Source organism: Hydra vulgaris, chromosome 05, assembly GCF_038396675.1.
Source record: "Hydra vulgaris chromosome 05, alternate assembly HydraT2T_AEP".
NCBI lineage: Eukaryota > Metazoa > Cnidaria > Hydrozoa > Anthoathecata > Hydridae > Hydra > Hydra vulgaris.
This window is the reverse complement of record NC_088924.1, coordinates 38,007,113-38,030,977: the sequence shown is the minus strand read 5'-3', so window position 1 is coordinate 38,030,977 and position 23,865 is coordinate 38,007,113. Positions and strand designations below refer to the sequence as shown.

Here is a 23,865-nt window from a genome sequence, read left to right as displayed (position 1 = left end):
TATCAGTTATTGTACTCTCTCAGTTATTGTAAATATTATATTACTTAGCAAAACTAACAGTTCTTTAAACTGACATGCGTAAATGCTATTTATCAAATTTTGTTACTGAAGCAAAAAGTGATAGGTAAGCGATATAGTTAATGCAAGTTCAAAAAAAGATTTTTAATTTATAAATAAAAGTTAATGACGAAATGATCTAAAGACTGATTAAAAGATTCAAACTGGAAGATAAAATTGAGTTAATTTAAAATCCGTTTGTTTGATTTTACTTAACATGTAGGTGGAAAAATTCATCAAAGTTTTTATGTGAAAAAATTTGGTTTAAAGAGATGAAAGAATTGAAGTTCCCTTAATAAAAGAAAATGATATAAATGATTGATCAAAGAAATGAAAAAAAAAAAAGATAAATATCAAATATAACATCAAATTTTGGGATTGAAAACATAACTTCGAAAGACCAAAAGGTTATTGAATGGAATTTAATAATATAAAAAAAACTTAATGAATAGTTAGTGAGTTATAAAATAAATATAAAAAATAAATAAATATAAAAATTGCTTAAAATTTAAACCGTTATATTTATGCTTAAGGGACAAATGTTTGTAAAGCATTCTATTTTTTTAAATAAATATAAACATAAACAAAGTTTGAATGATTGTTTCAAGCTTGAATGTTTCTATGCATAACTTCTAGTGTGTATCATTTGGTTACAAACGAGGTTTTATAATACGTTGTAGTTCTATCAGTTATTGTACTCTCTCAGTTATTGTAAATATTATATTACTTAGCAAAACTAACAGTTCTTTAAACTGACATGCGTAAATGCTATTTATCAAATTTTGTTACTGAAGCAAAAAGTGATAGGTAAGCGATATAGTTAATGCAAGTTCAAAAAAAGATTTTTAATTTATAAATAAAAGTTAATGACGAAATGATCTAAAGACTGATTAAAAGATTCAAACTGGAAGATAAAATTGAGTTAATTTAAAATCCGTTTGTTTGATTTTACTTAACATGTAGGTGGAAAAATTCATCAAAGTTTTTATGTGAAAAAATTTGGTTTAAAGAGATGAAAGAATTGAAGTTCCCTTAATAAAAGAAAATGATATAAATGATTGATCAAAGAAATGAAAAAAAAAAAAGATAAATATCAAATATAACATCAAATTTTGGGATTGAAAACATAACTTCGAAAGACCAAAAGGTTATTGAATGGAATTTAATAATATAAAAAAAACTTAATGAATAGTTAGTGAGTTATAAAATAAATATAAAAAATAAATAAATATAAAAATTGCTTAAAATTTAAACCGTTATATTTATGCTTAAGGGACAAATGTTTGTAAAGCATTCTATTTTTTTAAATAAATATAAACATAAACAAAGTTTGAATGATTGTTTCAAGCTTGAATGTTTCTATGCATAACTTCTAGTGTGTATCATTTGGTTACAAACGAGGTTTTATAATACGTTGTAGTTCTATCAGTTATTGTACTCTCTCAGTTATTGTAAATATTATATTACTTAGCAAAACTAACAGTTCTTTAAACTGACATGCGTAAATGCTATTTATCAAATTTTGTTACTGAAGCAAAAAGTGATAGGTAAGCGATATAGTTAATGCAAGTTCAAAAAAAGATTTTTAATTTATAAATAAAAGTTAATGACGAAATGATCTAAAGACTGATTAAAAGATTCAAACTGGAAGATAAAATTGAGTTAATTTAAAATCCGTTTGTTTGATTTTACTTAACATGTAGGTGGAAAAATTCATCAAAGTTTTTATGTGAAAAAATTTGGTTTAAAGAGATGAAAGAATTGAAGTTCCCTTAATAAAAGAAAATGATATAAATGATTGATCAAAGAAATGAAAAAAAAAAAAGATAAAAATGACGATTGACAATGTTAACATGAAAGCAATAAGAGAGATCAGCAATAAGACAAAATTCCATTCTGATGAGAAGCACACGGCTCAATAACAAGAAAATTCAATTGTGCAACTAGCTTGTGTTATTAAAGTTATCTTTTGCAATAAATCTGCCATTTGATTTTGATGTAGTAGTGTTGCAGTATTCAGATGATACAAGCAAGAAACTGATACATTTTTGCCAAATACAAACTTTAAAATGTGGCTTTTGTAGCCTTTGTTAGCTTAGAAATGTAACGTAAAATGGAGTATTGAAAATATTTTATTTACTTGCGTAAACGTGAACGTGAGCAGACGTTTTTGAAGCAAAAAAATTAAATACGGCGAAATACACTGTACCGCAAATAAGGTATACCAATTGATACAAGAGAATCAGTTAAAATATTTTGATGACTTTAAAAAAGAAATAACAAATTTTAAAGAGTAATTACTTCCATACAAAACCTTGAGAAAAAGAAGAAGCAAAATTTGTAAATAATCGTAAGGGATTCGGGATATCTGGGAGACAAAAAAACATCATCAGTAACATCATTAAATTTAAAAAAATGCTGTAGAAGAAATTTTAAATAACAACCTAAACAGTAAATGAGCATCAAATGTAGTGGTATTAAAGCTAACGCTGTGGAAACGTTTTTAGAAAGCATGATGTACAAACAAGAATTTAATTCAATTGTCCAGACTAAACTTTTGGCTCATTTAGAAATCAGTTAAAAAAATAAATAATCAAAACACATTAGAGTACCAATTTATGCTATTATAAACCAGGGCTAATGCAATATTATAATCCAGGACTAATGTATTACTATAAACCAGGACTAATGTTCCGTTCCTTCTGGTTAACAACTTAAAATTGCATTTATTTTTATAGTAGGAAATAAAGTAAAAATTGCCATGATAAAAAATGCCAAAAGTTTTAGTATATCAGAAAAATATTGATTTAAAAGTCTGGGAGTTTGCATTAAAAATAACTTCTAATATATGATGCAACAAGAATTGTAGATAAATGGTATAAGTCACTGCACCCAATAATCTCATATTACTCAAATATTTTGGCAACTTATAGCTATAACATCAAATTTTGGGATTGAAAACATAACTTCGAAAGACCAAAAGGTTATTGAATGGAATTTAATAATATAAAAAAAACTTAATGAATAGTTAGTGAGTTATAAAATAAATATAAAAAATAAATAAATATAAAAATTGCTTAAAATTTAAACCGTTATATTTATGCTTAAGGGACAAATGTTTGTAAAGCATTCTATTTTTTTAAATAAATATAAACATAAACAAAGTTTGAATGATTGTTTCAAGCTTGAATGTTTCTATGCATAACTTCTAGTGTGTATCATTTGGTTACAAACGAGGTTTTATTTTAAAAAAGTTAGATTGAATCAAACGTTTTTTTTAACTTAGTTGAAAAATATTTTTTTAAATTATAAATAATTAATTTTCATTTATTTAATGCATTTTCATGAGACATCTCAAATTCTTATAAGACATATTAAATTAATACTTTTACATGCTAAATACATATTAAAGTAATACTTGTCTTTTAAACTTTTAAATTTATACTTGTTATTAAAATATTTTTTATTTAAATAACTCTAAAACTGTATAAGTAAAGTAAAAAATTAGTAAATAATAAAACTTTACGTTTGTTTTATTTTGCAGTGAATTTTATGTGTTGATTGGGTAAGTAATATTTGTTTAATATTTTGTTTTCATTTGATAAAAATTTATATGTATAAATCTATATGTTGTATGTGTGATCTATATGTTGTATGTATAAATCTATATGTTGTATTTTTTAATAATTATTATTAAATTATTGCATTCCAATACTGCTCTTTAAAAAAGTTTTTTTTTCTGAAAAACTCTCTAAATATGAATTTTTTTAAAAATAGTTCTTCTTATGGTGACCAGAATACTCTTTTTTACGAAGGAAAACATTTCACAAGAGATTTTTTACGTAGGAAAACACACCAACAAATTAAGTTTAATAAGTTTCAGCGTTGTGCTCTCTTACAAAAAAAAAAAAATTTTAAATGGTCAAGAATAATATAAAGGTTCCTTACAAATGCAAGAATAATATAAAGGTTCTATGCAAGTGCAAGATTAATGTAAAAGCTTCATGTAAGTACAAGATTAATATAAAGGTTCTATGCAAATGTAAGATTAATGCAATAGTTCCATGCAAATGCAAGATTAATGTAAAAGTTTCATGCAAATGCAAGATTAATTTATTGGTTCCATACAAGCGCAAGATTAATGTAAAAGTTTCATATAAGTACAAGATTAATATAAAGGTTCTATACAAATGCAAGATTAATGTAAAAGCTTCATGCAAATGTAAGAATAGTGTAAAAGTTCCATGCAAGTGCAAGATTTATGCAAAGGTTTCATGCAAGCGCAAGATTAATGCAAAAGTTCTATTTAAGAACAAGATTAATGTAAAAGTTCCATGCAAGTACAAAATTAATGTAAATGTTCCATGCAAATGCAAGATTAATGTAAAGGTTTCATATAAGTACAAGATTAATGTAAAGGTTCTATGCCATTGTAAGATTAGCGTAAATGTTTCTTGCAACTGCAAGATTAAGGTCAAGAAGCGTTGAAAGCTTGTTTGTGTAGCAACCGTGGCAGATTTCGTAGAAAAAAGAAAAAGATGCAACCTTATGACAATAAGGTATTAGCTTAAGGTTCGCAACTAAAGCAAGTCTAACAACATACAAAATGTGTTTTTTGACCTTGACTAAAATACAGAGAAAAACCTTTCAAAATTAAACAACAGAATTCCAAAGACAAACAAGAGTTTAATAAAGGTAAAGATTGGAATCAGGAGTAAGAAAATGGTACCCATGATAACGGCAGATTTAGCAGATGATAAGACAGATTTAGCAGATGGCTTTATGGATGACGACATGGGTTTCGAAGTAAGGGGGAGGAAACACAATTGTAAATTTCTAAAAAAAGTCCTCTATATCTAAAATTTTCTGAAAAAAAAAGGTCTTTTAAAAAAAAGGTGGGGAGGTACGTGCGCCCCGCAAATGCAAGAATAATGTAAAAGTTGCATGCAAAGGCAAGATTAATGTAAAGGCTCTATGCAAATGCAAGACTAATGTAAAGGTTCGATGCAAATGCAAGAATAATTTAAAGGTTCTATGCACACGCTAGATTAATGTGAAGGTTCTATGCCAATGCAAGATAAGTGTAAATATTCCTTGCAACTGCAAGAATAAGGTCAAGAAACGTTGAAAGCATGCACAATCGTAAATTTATAAAAAAAGTTCTCTATATCTAAAACTTTCTAATAAAAAAAATCCTGTAAAAAAAAGGTGGGGAGGTACGTGCCCCCCGGTGTCGTTGGCCATGGGTATCTTTGCAATGAATTGTAAATATATATTCCATGAGAGATCAAAATTGAATAAAAACCCAAAACGATTTAAAGTAGAAAACTCAAAAGAAGTGTTGTCGCTCATCAGTTACGTTCAGACTATGAGAACCAACAATATTGCAATAATTAATAGCAGTGAACTCCTCGTAATCTCAGTAGAGTCCTCATAGTCCTCATAATTTTACTGCTTCAGAATTGTTAAAAAGATCAGTAAGATATATAAAAAAAGATTACAGGATTAATGATGAAAACTTGAGGTATCCTACAAGTTACTATAAATAAAGGAGAGTGTTTTCCATCAAGGACAACTTTGATACTGCGGTTAGGAAAAAAAGACTGACAATTAAAGATAATTTTTTATAATTTAAAAAATTTCCCAGATAGACTTTTAGTTGAGCTAACTGAAAAAAGCATTGTAGACTTAATTAAAAGCTTTTAATACGTTAAAACGGCTAACAATTAAAACGATAGGATCAAAGTCCGTATTAATTGTAATATTAATTGTAATAAAGTTATAATATAGTTATAATAGTTATTTTTAGTTTTTAGGTTATTAGATTTATTAGGTTTTTTTATTTTAGGTTTTATTATTTTAGTTATATTATTATTTTAGTTATATTATTATTTTATTTTTTTATTTATTTTAGGTTTTATTATTAGGTTATTATTATTTTAGGTTTCATAATTAAAAATTTAAAGACTTTACTAATAGTAAGAAAGCGATATTTTAATTGGACGTTAGAAAATCTAAAGAGTTTTTGAAAATTGGAACCACAGATTTTATTTTCCAGCAGATAAGATAGGATATAGATTCCAAAGGATAAGATTGTCTAGAAAAACACTTGATTAATAGTTTAATAAGCAATAAAGAGAGTTCTGTAGAAATCTATGGTAAGACAGTTACAGAAATATTACCCAAACTTCAAGCTATAGAGAAGTGAGAAATAACTTTGGCAAACGGGATTCAAATGTTTAAAAGTGGAATATTCTGTTTCTTTGGGATGACGGAAAGAATGTGGTCATTAGACTTGAGAAATAATATTAGAGAAAAACTTATTTGCAAAAAAAAGAAAAAGCATGATCAATTTTATCAGAAACACAGTTGAAAAGATGAGTATTTTTTAAAGAAGGATAACAGAAAAATTTTCATAGCTTCTAACATAGTGGCATCAGAAAACATCTTTTATTGGAGTTGATTGGAAAAATACTCAACGTTTATCATCTAAGGTAATTAACATTCCATTACAGGTTTGCATCCTCGTCAGTCTAATAACTGAAAAAAGGGTTTGAAAGCTGGTCAATTTTGTTATACCTCTAAAGTCTTTGTCTATGATATGTTATACAAGACATTAGCCGGTTTCAGTTCATATGGGTATTTTTCTTGAGATACTATCTCTCACTTTTTCTAAACCAAGAACCCAAAGTCAAGGGACTGTTATACGTCAGAATTAACTTTTCCTAGTTTTTGCCAAGAAAAGGAAATCATATTTGGCAGCAGGACATGGGTCATGTTGTATTTGATTACGTGTTACCTGTAACAGAGTGATCAAAATGATCTTTACACTGACCTGTCATGACTTTACTGTAACATACAATTGGGTTTAAAGAAATTACTGCAACATTTTATTGGAACAAGTTACTGAAATATATTAATAAAAATATTTGTTTAACATGTTCAAACAAATGCAGAGCATACAAATAACTTCACGTTGTGTGAAGGCAATAAATGACACAAACAGGAGCCAAATTTCGGACGTCAACATAAAATTAATAATAAATTAACAAAAACGGTCGCTACAAATATTGAAATCAACTAATATTTTAAAACTTGAAGTCAACTGGTGTTAGTGAACTTTTAACGAACTGGTGTTTTATTATTATTTTTATTTATTATTATTATTTTTATTTATTTATTTATTTTTTGCCGTATAATACTATTTACAATGAGAAAAATTGTTTACATATATAATAAATGGACGGAGCCAGAAGAAGACATATATTGTCCTATCGCCAAGCCCCGTTTACATTGAAGCCGTCAGTAAAATTTAAAAAACTTAAAACACAAAAATAAAACATCAAAATATTTCCACAAAGATATTACAAACTGTATAATAAGATATTAAAATAGCACAAATTTGAAACAATAGCATATTTTAAAAGGAAATAAAACTTCCAATCAAACTTTGTTAACTATCTTGAAGTTAACTAATATTAACAAGTTTTATGTAGTTTAAATTAAAAAGCGTAAAAATTTATGCTATATAATATTAGTTTGAACCAAATTTCTTTTTGAACATATTTTCAATGTTCAGATTTTTAGTTTTTTATAAACTTAAGTTTTGAATTATAAAAAAATTATACCCGGTGGGAAATCAGCTAGCGAATAGCTAGCTATAATCGTAACCATAAAGACAGCGATTTGGCCACGAGGATTGCTAGCGTTTTCAAGTTAGCGAATAACTATCGATACTTGTAAAGATAAAGACGGCGATTTGGCCACGAGGACAGCTAGCTTAATAAGCAAAATAATAAAATAAGCAAGACCCACTGGCTGTTGTAGCTAGCGTCATATCGTAATAAAATCGCTGTTTAAAAAATTTTGATATGTAGGTATCAACCAGCTATAGATTTGTAGATATTTTGTAGCTAGCTCCACAGCTACGATATGTAGCTAGCGACACATTACTACTAAATCGCAATGTTTAAGATGTTTAAGACATTAGGAAAAAATAAAATAAGAAAAAAAAATTACTTAAAAATATCTATAAAGCTAGCTAGTCGCGAACTCATTTCCCACCGCGTGGGCTCTCATAAAGAAATATTTTCAACACATGCAAACCTATGGGTCATTTGCATAGACAATCTAGTATTTACAGATACTAAAAATATCAAGTCTATTTTTGTTATTCAAGTTAAAATATTCATAAAAGCTAATATTATTATTTGAAAAATGTCAAAAAAATTACATTTTAATTTAGGATATTTATTGCTATCTATCACGATTATTAAGTTGAGTAAAACTTTAAATTATGTTCAGAAACTTTTTTAAGATTGAAAGTCTACGTAATAATAAATCTTCAAGTCTTTGCTTAGTGGTCGTCTACGAATAACGTCACGCTCTAGGGAGGATGGGGCAACATGTTAGTGTTTTTGTGAAAACTAGTATGGGACTTGTTACTAAAGAGTTACGATATTGTAATGAGAGAGGAGGATGGGCGGAGGCGTATAAAACGGTCAAAAATTGCGTGAAAAAAGCAGTATTAAATAAAACTTTATGTAGAAAGTTTGACTTACGTTAATTGATTTATTTATTAGTATAAAAATTGACTTAAATTTCTAGAACTCATATTAGAAACCTTTACTGCTGTTGAGGGAGATAATAAGTATATGTGAATTGTGACTAAAATATTTAGTGTTATATAGCTCATTTTGTATATATCTTTTTTGCGTGTTTTTTTTAAAAAGAAAAATATTTATTGAATATAGTGAGAAAAGGAAAATTATTTATTTTATCGTTCATCTACTCACCTGCAAACATTTAGCTTTTTTATAAAGGATTTCACGTTTAACAAAAAAGAATCGGTTAGCACATTTCACTAACTTTATATTATATAAGCTTTAGTTAAACAATAAATGACTGCTACTTCGTAGGCTACTTAAAAATTAATAATTACTACTTAAAAATATTATAAGATTTTTAAACCCAATGGGGTGTGAAACGAATAATACTCAATAAAATATCATCAATCAAAAGGTTTTTTTTTGATTTTTAGGTTGATGCTAAAAAACCCATCCATAAAGGTGTTTTAAACAATATACGTATAGATGAAACAAAAGTTTTAGAAGAACTGGAGAACTACAGAAATCTAAAAAATTTTTTTTTAGAAAGTCTTTTCTTTTAATCATACTTAGTCAACTGTTTGAAGCAGAAAGATTTACTCAATTAATTTATTTAAAATAGCTAGTGATATGTAAATGTTATTTTGTATTTGTATAAAAAAATCAATAAGAAATTCAACTCTTGCACATAATATGTACTCTTATATTATAAGAGTGCTCAATAATAAATAAATAAAAATGTATATATAAATATTTGTAAGAGAAAACAAAGCAAGATGGCGAATGGAGTAAGATAGCTTTCATATGACAACTTCACAAAAAAATTTAAAAATAGATGAAAACAAAACTGTATTTATATCTTGTTGTTAATTTTTGCTTCATAACTAACAGTTTTGCAATAACTCAGGGTTTTGACCCTTTTTTTCCCCCGTTTTCCCCTTATATATATATATATATATATATATATATATATATATATATATATATATATATATAAATTATGTTAGTGTATTCTACAAACAGAGTGCTCAATGTTCTAAAAGAACAGAGCAATAATAAATTAGTAAAAACACTTATCTAATTTTTGATTACTTCAACACTGTGTTTCACCATCAGTAGGTTCATCAGGAAGATATTCTTTCTGATGAACCTACTGCTGGTGAAACACAGTGTTGAAGTAATCAAAAATTAGATAAGTGTTTTTACTAACTTATATACATATATATATATATATATATATTATATATATATATATATATATATATATATATATATATATATATATATACATATATATTCATATATATATATATATATATATATATATATATATATATATATATATATATATATATATATATATATATATATATATATATATATATATATATATATATATATATATATATATATATATATATATATACAATATATATATATATATAAATATACCTTAGAAGGGTTGAAAATTATACCCTACTAAGAGTTTATCGACAAAATTCGAGGTGCAGAGAAAAGGGAATTGTTTACAAACCTACTAAATTTTGGCGTTAAGATTTATATCGCTCATGCTCGCAATTGATTGTATTTACCTTTTAAAAAAAAATTATGCTAATATCATTAAAATAAATTCCTCTCATGAGAAAATAGTAAATCATATATCCTACCCTAAGGTAAATTTCTCTACCTTTTTTTTTAAAGTATATATATATATATAAATATATATATATATATATTTATATATATATATATATATATATATATATATATATATATATATATATATATATATATATATATATATATATATATATATATATATATAAACATATATTATATATATATACACATGCTATGCATGTATATAAAATTAGAGGTATTAATTAAAAATGATGCTAAAGTTTTAAACAAATAACTTTTATTAAAATTTATTTGTATCTTTTATTTAAAATTAAGATTCAAATATAAAAAAAATGCCATGGAAAAGTCTAATTATAGTTTTATGCATGATAATCGTTTTATCAGGTACGTAAGTTCATTTATACTAAAAATGAATATAATGATTTTTTATTTTCTTTAGACTTCATATTGTTTTTATTGCTTTGTTGCTAAGATACTTTTTCTATTTTAAACTTTAACAAATATTTTGTATATTTTATTTATCACTTTGATATCTCAACAGACATAGAAGTTCAAGCACTAACCGCAACATCGAATTCAACAACAACATCCCAGTTCACAGGTTTATTCTTTTTTAAATTTTTTAAGGTTAGGTTTTGGTTTTTTTTTTTTTTGTCCTTCCTTTAAAAAGAATGGTAGGTGACCAAGATTTTTTCAGTTATATAAATGATAGTTTTTGTGAATTGAATTGATCAATTCCACTTTAGGATTATATGACTGAGTTTCATTAAACTATCCATTTGATTGAATTAAACTAAAACATTCATTCAATTGGATTCAACAAAAGCCTAATGTTTAAAAACTTTTTTTGGACGGTGGTTTAAATAAAATTAGCAATAAGTAAAAATTTATAGGGCACAAAAATTGATCCACCTATTTTTTAAATAATAATTTTTTCGTCACTGTTAAGGAAATTTCTAATCTTTAAATAGAAATTTACGGTGACAACTCCATATTTTTGACAACTTTTTTGACAACGTTTTTACAAACCCGGTTCCGGCGGTAATGTGGTTTGTTTCTAGTTTTTAAATTTTCTTTTTTTTTAATTATAAAATGCTTTTAAGTAAGTTAATAACTTAAAAGCATTTATAATTAAAAAAAAATTTTAATTTTTTTTATTATGAAATGCTCATTTAGAGCTATATTTAATAATATTGAATCGATACCAATCCATAGTAGCAACCAGACAATCTCTAATGGACTTATTATAAAAGGACAAAAATAGACTTCGACAAAGCACTAATTGCAACAATTTTAATTACAACTATCAAAAATGAATTGTCTATAAAAAATGTTTGTCTTTCTAGACAATCATTTTAAAAACGGACACTAAATGAACAATCTCGATTTTTTAATGAGGTATAGAAGATCTATTAATATATAATTTGGACTTATAACGAGTAATTAAATTTTCACTGCAGCATCGTTTCAAAAACTGAAAACGAGCACAAAATTAAAAATACAATTTTTCTAACAGAAGTTCATTTTTTAATTTTTTGTCCAGCGTGTGCTGTTGATTAAAAAGTTAATGTCTATTTAAAAACCTCAAAATGGACTATTTTGTGCTCAATTGAAGTTCATTAATTACTCAGTTCAGTTGTTTTTCAATTCTCAGTGAATGTGCGTGAAAATTTATTTTTAAAATGCCCTCTCCAGTTTGGGATTACTTCAAAAAAGTTGAAGGTAAGTTTATCATTTAAAAAATTTTCCTTAGTCACTAAAATCTTTATCACCTTCAATAAAATTATTTTAAAAATATGTGATCAAGGAGTTTTTTTGTTTCAAAGGGATTTTTTGGGTAATTTAGATTTTATTGGCAAAAATCAATATTTCTGGTTTTATGAAATCAAGTAAATTTAGACAAAATCATAGACACCAAATAGACAAAAAATGATGCTTTGTAGACTTATGAAGTGAAAATTATTTTTTAACTGAGCAATCTTAGGACACCATCAAAAATTTGATAGACACAACAAGGACAAAAAATTAAACATTTGTTGTGTCCATTACAACATACAGAATTGTTTATGTCTGTGTTGTAAGTCTATCCATAGACTAGTCTGGTTACTAATCCATAGTTAGTATAATATAATTTATAAGTTATTAATTGATTTTTGCAAAAAAAAATTCTTTGTGAAATTAAGATATAAATGATTTAATCATTAATAAAGTGAAAAATAGAAATATCAATTTAAGTTTAAATTTAGTAAGTTAAAATCTTTAACTTTGATAGTTTAAAAAAAGCAAAAATCTCGCGGGAACGATAGCGACGCAACTGAATTTAGGTTCATAAAAAAACTAATATTTAACGATGATATCATAATATTTTGTATTATTCACTTTTTGGATTTTTGAATATTTAACTGTGGATTGCACTGAAACTTACCTAACAAAAACATAAACTACCGTACCAATCGTACCATATCAATTGGAATCAAATGACAAAATACTTTGCAACATGATCGAGCAAACTTGGTTCAATTATAGGTGAAATCGAAAAAAATCAAGTCGAAGATAAATCAACGATAGGCGCAAATTATAAAATGAACTAAACCGTTCATATATATGTCATAAACGCTGTACCAATATGTTAACACATTAAACGCTTGTTCTGAAATGCTACTAACTTAAATTTAAATATTATTTAAAAGTAATAAGTAATATTAATCAAAAATAATGTTTAAAAAATTATCTAAAAATATTTTAATTTATATACATTAAGAGTTAAACCTTTAAATACGAGGTGCACAGAAAAGGAAATTGTTTACAAACCTTCTAAATTTCGGCGTTAAGATTTGTATCGCTCATGCTTGCAATTGATTGTGTTGATACCTTTAAAAAGAAAATTTATGCTAATATCATTAATATAAATTCTTCTCATGAGAAAGTAGTAAACTTTGGTTATATTGCATCTAAGCAAAGTCACTGATATAATTTAACCGAAAGCAATAAAATATTGCTACATTTAAAGATTAAAAAACTTTTCGAGATGAGATTATATAAAGAAAAGATGAAAAACTCTCACCTTGAGCAAACTCTCACCAAAGCAAACCTTCAAAAATTGGGTGCAGGTTGTCAAAAAATAGTTGAACTATTTTTAGAAATTTTATGATTCAATTGTTTATTATTTTATATTTTTTATTCGACAAATTTAATTTAATAAATCAATTTAAAAACTTGAACTGATCATAATGGATAGAGAAGGGGGCACTAGCTGAGGTTTACTAGATAGAAAGTTTTGTGCATTTTAGAGAAGCTTCAATCAGCTTGCAAATATCAAAAAAACACCACGCGTTTTTCGTGAAAATGTTGCAAGACAACGATTTTTTTCAAAAATCCCGGATCGCTCGCTTCAAAAAAATGTAAGCTGTATTTAATTTTGAACTCCAAAAGAATAATATTAAATTTTATATGTAAACACTTTAATATCCAATAACCTTTAATAATTTTTGATAAAATATTTCATTTTATAAAATAATTAAAGTTTAAACAAAAAAAGTAAAATTGTATTACATAACAAATCATTTTTGTTTTAAACATGGTCTAACAGTATCGCGATGGATTTGTAAAATACAAGTTACATTCATAGCTTCATATTGTTTATGTTATCAAAGACATCATATAACTATAATATCATCAAGTGTATATGTGTTATTGTAATTATTATTTGTCCAATATGTATATAGATCAAGTATAAATATAATTTAAAAAAAAACGAAATTAATAAGTTAAAGTAATGACATTGAAATGATCAAAATTTTAAATCAAAAAAATGAATGCCACAACAAAAAACGTATTATTTAAGCAGTGGATAAAATTTTCAAGTACACCATCATTTAACACTGTGTTAAAATGTTTGGAATAAAAAGCTAAACAAACAAGGAATATTAAAATATCTCAAGTTTAACGATACTATATTATTTTTTTGTTATATTACTATAAAATTTTGTTACTATAAAATATGTGTTAGTTTATAATATGACATTTTAAAAATATAAATCTTAAGAACAAATGTGTTGTTATAATTTTTATCAATGTAATATAAACTAAAACTATCGAAAATGAGTAATAATATGGAGCTATATTTAATAATATTCAATCGATACCAATCAATTATATTTGCTATAATCCATATTAAAAGTAGAGCCTCAGTAACCGATAAAGTATAATATACTAAATGTCAATACCAAAAATATACAAACACTAATAAACAATGCTATAATAAAAGTTGTTTGAGCGCCCTTATTGCTTACGGAAAATCTTCAACAAATAGATTATACAAAACAACTTGCAAACATCCCCTTTTTTTTACCAATATTTTTATTATGTCATATTAATACGTAACTATATCTTAAAGGGTTAAAAATAGTGGTAAAATTAGAAATGTCACGAATATTCGGTGACTATGCAGTGTTTAGCCAACTCGACTACTTTTTTACTATCAGGTATTCGGCTCAATCATATATTATATATACTAGATGTCTAATATCGATCCGAAAAGTGATCCGATTTTGAAATTTGTCCACAAATATAATTTGACTTTTTTTTTCTTGAAAATAGAGTATTTTAAGTTTAAATACTATTTATGTACAAGTGATAAAAGGAAATTAGAATACTTGTAAAATAATAATTTATGTTTCCTAAATTCATTTGCGATTAGATGGAGAATAATGTTGTGAATGAAAAAGTGTAATGACAGACGTCTTAAAAGCATTTTTATGAATTATAATACTTTTTAGTAAACCTAGGCTCATAAAAAAACGTTTAAATACCGAACACTAGAATGCAACGAAATAAACGCTTAAAAAAGTTTTTTTTTGCCGTTTAATAATATATACAGTTTCGAAGCATATAAATAAAAATAAATAATTGCGGGGAAAGAAGAAGACTTATTTAGCCTTATCACCGAGCCTCATTCTCACATATTTACAAAAACCGTAATATTTAAATATCTATAGTTAACAAACTATTTATTAAAAAAATATATAAAAGTAAAATAAAGAACAAATCGTTGTCTTTTAAATAAAAATTTAAAGAATCAAGAAAAAACAAATAAGATACTTTCGTTTGCTTAAAACAAAAAAATTTAAACTAAGATTTAAAAATAAAAGTAAATAAACTAATATACACCATAGAAATAGCATGAATAAATTAGTATACTTCATAGAAATAACATAAATAAATTAGTATACTTCATAGAAATAACGTAAATAAATTAGCAAACGCCATAGAGGTAATACCATAATTAAGGTAATAAAAATTTAATATTTCATTAAAAAATTAATATAATACTTTAAAATATTACTTAACTATTATTATTTAGTACTGAGAATTATTTAATATTTTTATTGATTTTTTATTTAACAGAATTTCTCATAAATTATACATACTTCCAAGAAAAGCCATTGACTATTTTCACTTAAATACAGCAAATAATAAAGTCTTTTTAGCAAGTTTTGTCAAGATAATGTTTTGCGTTCACGAACCAGCACTTGTAAAGTTTCGTTATCCGATTTAAGCGCACAGTTTCATGTAAAACTAATTTCATTTGTAAACACGGAACCCGCATAGAGCCCATATGGAAAAAGTATTTTTTTTACTAGATAGACACCGGTGATGATTCATTGGTGTCAAGCAACCTTTCACTGACTTGATCTTTCACTGAGAAAAATATTTTTTTATCTTGTTTTGTCTTAACTAATCCATTGAAATTAGTCTTGGAACTTACATCAATAAAAAAGGCAACCGTATAGCTGACATTTCATTGTATGATTGTAGCAAAGATATCATTATAATAAGTTTCTTTGTGTGTGCTGTTTCACAGCCAAGTCGCAAATTAAACAAAAGAGCCAGCAGAGCAGTTAATATATACACTTTAATAAAGAAGATCGGAGCCCTTAAAATATCTAAGTGTTCCCGAATATTCAGTGCTTTGGCTGAGCGCCTAGTCGAATATTCGGTACTCGGTATTTGGCAAAATCACCATTCGTGACATCTCTAGATAAAATAATAACGCCTTTCATTTATATACAAATATGCAAATAATTTTTCACAACATAATGTTTAAAATTATTTTTATAAATATTTTTTACTAACAAACTGGTAAACATTTACCTTACCGTTATGTAGCTGTTATGTTAGTGTTATATTATGTTGTTTGTGATTTTTTTCTGTGTAAATTTCTATGTGTAATAATTCCAATATTAGTATTACTTTGATTACCCAAAAAAATATCAAAAACAAATAATGCACTATTTTTAGATATAAACGAATGTAACTACACATGTAATTGGACAAACAGCAACTGCACAAACTTAAACGGAAGTTACATTTGTTCGTGTGTGAAAGGTTTTCAGTTAGATGCTATGAACGCATCATGCATAGGTAAATAATTTTTTTTAGTCCGCATTATTACGTTTAGCGTTTGATATATTCAATTTAATTTAGTTATATTCAAATACACATTCAAGTTTATGTGAAAAAAGTAGCATTTGATGTTATAAGCACTTTAGACATTAGCTCCCATAAGCAATCATTCAAGTTAATACTTGAATTTAGTATTTTAGTCCTAATGTAGCTAATATAATGCCGTAGTGCTCAAGGTAAAATTAACTTTATAAAAAATTATCACCTAAGTCATTTACAAGTCATTAGAATTTGGTAGAAAACAATCGCTGTGTTGCAGCCTGCAAATCATAGGATTTTTTTTTTAAATCAGACGTTGTGTTACAAAATCAAAGTCTTTTTTCTTAAAATTAAATATAACGTAGTAGCTGCATTCACTTTGCCTTTAAAAGAATATACTAAGCACAACTAGAAAACCCGTAAAATAATACAAAACTAACTTATAAGATTCACATTTAAACACAAATCTTAAAACATAAGACTCACATTTAACATAGTTACATTTCTTAAATTATATTAAAGTACATCAGATCTTTTTTTTTTTTTTTGGGGGGGGGGGGATATTAAGGTGGAATTTTCATTTCACATCAATCCAGTGCTTACTCATAAAAGAGCAGTATTTAGTAGCATTTGGTTTAAAATTAGTAATTTTACCATTTTAAAGCAAATGTAACAACTGTAAACTGTAAATATTACATTTACAGTTTACAGTTGTTACATTACATTAATGTAATGTAACAACTGTAAACTGTAAATGTAATATTTACAGTTTACAGTTGTTACATTTGCTTTAAAATGAATTTGCAATTCCCCTGATCATCATTCATCGTAATTTTTATAAAGATTTTTTTTTAGGCGGTTTTTATTTGGTAACGTTTTAAGAGAGTGTAACAATTGTTACACTCTCTTAAAACGTTACCAAATAAAAACCGCCTGAAAAAAAATCTTTATAAAAATTACGATGAATGATGATCAGGGGAATTGCAAATTCTGGAATTAAATTTTTAAGAATTCGCACACAACACACACACACGTGTGTATGTTGTGTACGAATTCTTAAAAATAGCCTTCTGCTTTCTTAGAGGAAAAAGAAGTCCTAAAAACGAGTTTGTCTACTGAAACGTGTCAAAAATATTTATTTTAGCTGCAGAGAAACTGATATGAATAATAACCTGTTGGATAACCCCGAGTATTAGTTTTAGATCCACTCGTATTTTTAATTTGTGATTTAAACAAATTCTGTAATCTATTAGACGCTTTTTGTTTACTGATAATAAAAACTTGTTTCATGATTTTAAAATTTTGTAAGGGCCCTGTGAATCAACTTTTAATTTCATTTTTTGTTTGAATTAAACCTCAAATCGAATCACTAAATTAATGAATTCTGAACTTAAAATTTTCTACTATACAATGTATTACAAACTTAGTATTTAGTTTGAACAAACTTTCTGTTACTTTTGCCTTATTTAACAACTTTTTGACATTGTATATATATATATATATATATATATATATATATATATATATATATATATATATATATATATATATATATATATACTTTTTTTTCTTCATACATTTTTACAACTGCATAGTTTTAGCAGTATATACTTTTATTACAAATAGTTTTAACAATATATACTTTTATTACAAATACAATCAAAATACTTCAAAAATAACTTAAATAATATTAAGATATATTTAATGTACCAAGTAATGAAATAAAGTTTAATAGTTTTACAGTTCATATTTTGAAAAGACAAAATAAGTCTTAAAAAAAGGAAAAAAACCTTTAGTTATGTAGTCAAGGGAAAATCGCAGAAAGCTGTGTGAAGTTTCGTCATCGAGAACCCTTTTTTTGTAAATAATTTCATGAGATAATTTATTCTTATCATATTTTTCAATATAATTTAGATATATTTTCAATTAGTCGTGTTATTAGGAAGAAGTATAACATAAACATAACACACACACACACACACACACACACACACACACACACACACACACACACACACACACACACACACACACACACACACACACACACACATATATATATATATATATATATATATATATATACACTCACATACATATATGTATATGCATACTTGCTTATATATTTAAGTTTTGGATTTTTTTTTTTTGTGAACATCTTTTTGATATTTGAATTACTCACAAAATATTAGAAAATTTTCATATAACTGCTTGTATCTAAGACGATTTTTTTAAGATTAGCTTCTAAGGAATTTATATTTTTCAGGAGGGAAATTGAGGGATCTTTTGGTATTAATTTGTTTAGGTAAGGACCACGATATGCTATAGAGAATTGGGTGAATTTTCTTTTTTTCAAGAGTACTATATAGTTTCCAGTTGCTCTAGTGCTAAACTTATTTATATTAATTTTAAAAAGTTGTTTATAAATCGACTTGGATAAGTGCTATATTGGCATATGATAAATAGCTGTGTGTAAAGGAAAAATAAAGAAGTTTCAAATTTTTGAACGATAGATAATGCTTGCATTATAGAGTATACCAATGTTTTTTGAGATTTTTGTATTAATGGTATTTATGTGAGAGTTATATGATAAATTCTCGTCAAGAAGCACATCAAAAATTTAGATGATTGAGTTCGTTCAATAATTGTCTATACAAAGAGTTGATAAAATTGATGGGATAGCTCTTTTTTCAGTTGGAGTGAAATAAGATGTATTTAGTTTTTTTTAAATTTAATGACAATTTATTTAAAAAATTGTTAGCTCTGAGCCATGTGTTAAGTTTAATATGCAATCTAACTTTGATGATACTTTAGGAGGTCGTTGATATAAATTAAAAATAGGAGAGGAGCTAGAATAGATCCTAGAGGGATCCCACATTTGATTTTTAGTTGTTTCGAGTTGCTATAGTGATCTATAGTAACACATTGTTGTCTGTTGTTTAGATAGTTAGCTAAATATTTTATAGTTTGATTTTTTATGCTATATTTTTCCTTTTTTTTTAGTAGTATTGCGTGGTCTACAGTGTCAAACGCCTTTGTAAGATCGATAAAGACTCCTAAAACAAATGAAATTAATGAAATCTAGGATAGCATGTTCTGTTGAATGTTGCGTTTGAAATCCGTATTGATTTTTATTTAAGATTCTGTGTTCTATTAGATATCTATACAGTCTGTTGTAAATTATTCTTTTAAGGAGTTTAGAAAATATAGGGAGAATTGAGATTGGTCTATAATTGCTTATTGCAGATGTATCTCCATTTTTAAATATAGGTACAATTTTTGCTATTTTTAATTTGTCTGGGAAAATCCCATTTTTGATTGAAGAGCTGAAGATATTAAAAATAGCTTTTTTATTGTAGAAAAAACATAAAGTATAACATTGCCAGAGATGTCGTCAATACCTGGGGCCTTATTCTTTTTGATTGATTAGATTGCTGTTTCTAGTTAATTTAAGTTTAGATCACTATCTGGCAATGAACTGTCAAACTCACTAAAATAATTTTGAAATGATTTTTCTGAGTCTTGTTTTTGAGGCCAGCTTTAGACCAGTGTTTACAAAAAAATGATTGAATATTTCTGATATATTTTTTTGTCTTTGTACTCAATATTGTTTTCCGTTATTCTAGTGGGTAAAATGTCAGAAACTATTTAATTTTTACCAATGATTTCTTTCATAACTTCCCACGTTTTCTTCATGTTCCCATTATTATTTTTTAATTGTTCAGAATAATATCTTTTTTTAGATTTATTTTTAATTTTTTCTAACAGATTTTTATATTCTTTATAAACATTAAGATTAGCTTCACTTCTGTTTTTTAAATATTTGATGTATAATTTTTGCTATATTTTATAAATATTTTTCTTATTCCGCATGTAATCCAATGACATTTTAAGTATTTTATTTTAATTTCTATTTATCGTATTCGGAAATGTTTGTTATGATGTTCAAGAAAGATGTCGAGAAATAGATTATAAGCAAAATTTTTGTGTCCAAGGTTCTTGGAATACATTTCATCTTCTTTATTCTTGGTATACATTTATCCAATTTACTGTTGATAAAGATTCTTTAAATTTAAGCATTTAAATTTCTAGCTTTACTCCTAGACAAAAACGTAACTTGAACAGGTTAAATTATCTTAAAAGTAAAATCTTTAGACATATTGGCCAAACAAGGCACACAAAAAAAATTTTCCTTTTTCTATTATCTAAATAATGCAAAGATACCTTAATTTATTATAATTTATTGTAACTTTTTTCTTAATTTAGCTAAAATTAAAGCAAAATTAAAAAATTATTTATTAAGCAAAATCTATTTTTACACACTCCCAAGACCGAATAATAATTACCAAGTAGAATTATTCTCTTGATTTTTATGTTCTAAGTTAATACAAAAATTTTACATATTCAAATCATTATTTAAATCAGCATAAACATATCCTTTATACTTAATCTAGATATAAATGAATGTCAACTAAAAAGTACAGTTTGCCCAAGTTTTTCAGCTTGCGAAAATAATATTGGTAGCTATACTTGCAAATGTCTTCCAGGATACTCTCATATTGGCCCATTGAATACAGAAACCGTTTGTAAAAGTAAGTGACTTGAAGCTTTTTCTATTTACTTTATATATATACTATTTAGGATACTTTATATATATCATAGCGTTATAATTTTTTGTGTTTTGCAAAGATTTTGATTGTTTTTTTTTTTTTTATGACTCCATTTTTTGAATTTAGATTTATTAACTAAGCATAACCGAGAAGTTCTCACTATGGTTGATTATTTAGTAGTAAAAAATGCTCAAAGAGGCTGTCGTTCTCTTCATAAAAAATGTATCACTAAAAATTAACTCATTTTAATTTACATGTTAAAATTATAAACATTATTATTAAAGTTGTTAAAAACATGTGATTTATTGTAAAATAATTTTTTCTAAAAGATAAATTTTTTTTTAATAAAATGACCAGGAATCAATTAATATAATAAATTTTTTTTTTGTTATTTGAAATAAATAAAATAATTCTTATTCTATTGTTGATACTATTATTTTCAGTAAATAAAAGCAATTATATATAAAATCAAAGTTGATTTATGTATATATTTAAAGATGATTGGATTAATTAGAAATCCGTCGTCAAAATCCGTACAGGATAACATTCCCCTACATTACCAGAATCTCCATTATTGATAATTATTGAGTTAAAAAAGTGTTTAATAAATGTAGTTTAAATATAATTAAAAATTAAATTTGATTTATTATGGTGGATCCATGGTAAAAAAAATGTTTTTTTATTGTTATATATATGTATAATATATATATATATATATATATATATATATATATATATATATATATATATATATATATATATATATATATATACATATTATTTTAATTGATTTTGTTAGATAAACTATCTATCTGTCTAAACAAAGTGGTTTATTTTTTGTTTACGATAAAAACCTGTTTAAAACAATAAACTTTTCATCCTGTGTTAATAATTGTTCATAGCAACGCGCAAAGGAACCACAACAGGTTGTCAATTGCTTCATTTTATCTCTTATAAAATCTAAATAAATAATACCTGTGTAATAAATACTTTATCAATGTGTTTTTTTAAAATTAAAAAAATTTAGCTTGATAGCATTAGCATTTTTTAAACACCATTTGTTTTTTATAACTCACTTGTTGTGTATTCTTATGCTGGCTCAGCAGTTTATTATTTTTTGTTATTAAAGTTTTTTCGCTACAGTTTTATCTATTGTTCACACTTTAATTTCAAAAAATCAAAATGAGAATATTAAAAATTTTAGTTTTTTTTTTACATGAATCGATCTTTGAATTATTTTAAACTAACCTGCAGCATACTGCTAACCTATTTTATCTTAACCAACCTACTCCTGCCAACTTATTTATTAAATTAACCAACAGCCTCTGAATTTATAAAATATTTTAAATTAATGTGACTTCAGAATAGTTCTTTATCAGCTGCGTAAACAGTGTGCAAATAAGCATAATAAGAATCTGAAAAATTTTGGCTGAGTAACTGTTCTTAAAATAATAAGTTGGTAATAAACTTCAAAAAGTATGAAACCGAGTCTGCTCTGATTGGAATCTGATTTAAAAACTCACATTAGCCACTTCAATAAACCCAGCAGTTTTGTACACTTACTTTGTTTCAAAACAAAAGCTAAATAAAAATGTATTACTTAACGCTTTTTTACAGAAAGTTTATGAAGATTATAATAAAATAAATCATGAAATAATAGTCTATTTAGTTATTAAAACAGTCAAAAGTATTTTTTTTGGTTACTTTGATAAAAACTTTAACAATTTTAGTTAACTAAAACCAGCGCCAGGAACGCAATTAGATTTTTTGAATATTTGACAAATATTCAATGATTTCTCAACTCGTATAGTCAAAATTTTCAAGCAAAAATTTAATATCTTATTTTAATAGACACATTTAAATCTTAATTCCAATTATTTTATAATTTTACCGACATCATTAAAGTTTCGCAAATTTAGAACTATTTTGTTTTAACTCCACGTTTTTCTGAAATGGGAGCCACTTAACAAAGCAAGCAACGCCCACAATTATGGGATACTGCAAGTGCTAGAGATGAAGATAGAAAATCAATCCTAGATATGTTTAGTTCAATTAGTTCAAATATTAAAGCCAAACAAATTATAAAGCTCAAATCTAAATCTGATAAAGAATCGCCGTTTGTTGTCGTCCTTAATAATAAAAACAAACGAAATTCTATTTTAAAAGCTGCGAAAAACTTATAAAAATTTAAGCAGGTTTAGCAATGTTTTTATCAGCCATGACTTAACTGAGGCTGATAGGAATAATGCTAAATTATTAAAAGGTGAGTTCAAAAAACTAAATTTAGAAAATGCACAATCTTTGGTTTATTATTATGGAATACGTAACAACAGAGTTGTTAAATTCGTCAAGTAGCAATTAATTTCAAATAACTGGACATCAAATCGGAACTGCAACGAATCAATAAATTTTGTTGGTAAAAAAAATATGTCAATTAATAGTAAATATTCGTCCAAAAATAACTCGATTTATTAAAAAAGTAAAAAAGTTGAAAATGAAAAAATAAG

The 23,865-nt window shown here is 25.5% G+C and overlaps 1 protein-coding gene across 1 annotated transcript; it reads left to right on the top strand.

Moving 5' to 3' along the window:
* The first annotated feature begins 1,565 nt into the window (after positions 1-1,565).
* On the top strand, positions 1,566-21,786 carry LOC100210347 (adhesion G protein-coupled receptor E2). The gene is made up of 6 exons (XM_065798104.1): positions 1,566-1,604; positions 10,620-10,688; positions 10,846-10,905; positions 16,605-16,727; positions 21,203-21,340; positions 21,485-21,786. The coding sequence occupies exons 2-6, from the start codon at positions 10,637-10,639 to the stop codon at positions 21,595-21,597; spliced, it is 486 nt and encodes a 161-aa protein (XP_065654176.1). The 5' UTR covers positions 1,566-1,604; positions 10,620-10,636; the 3' UTR covers positions 21,598-21,786.
* The last annotated feature ends 2,079 nt before the right edge of the window (positions 21,787-23,865 follow it).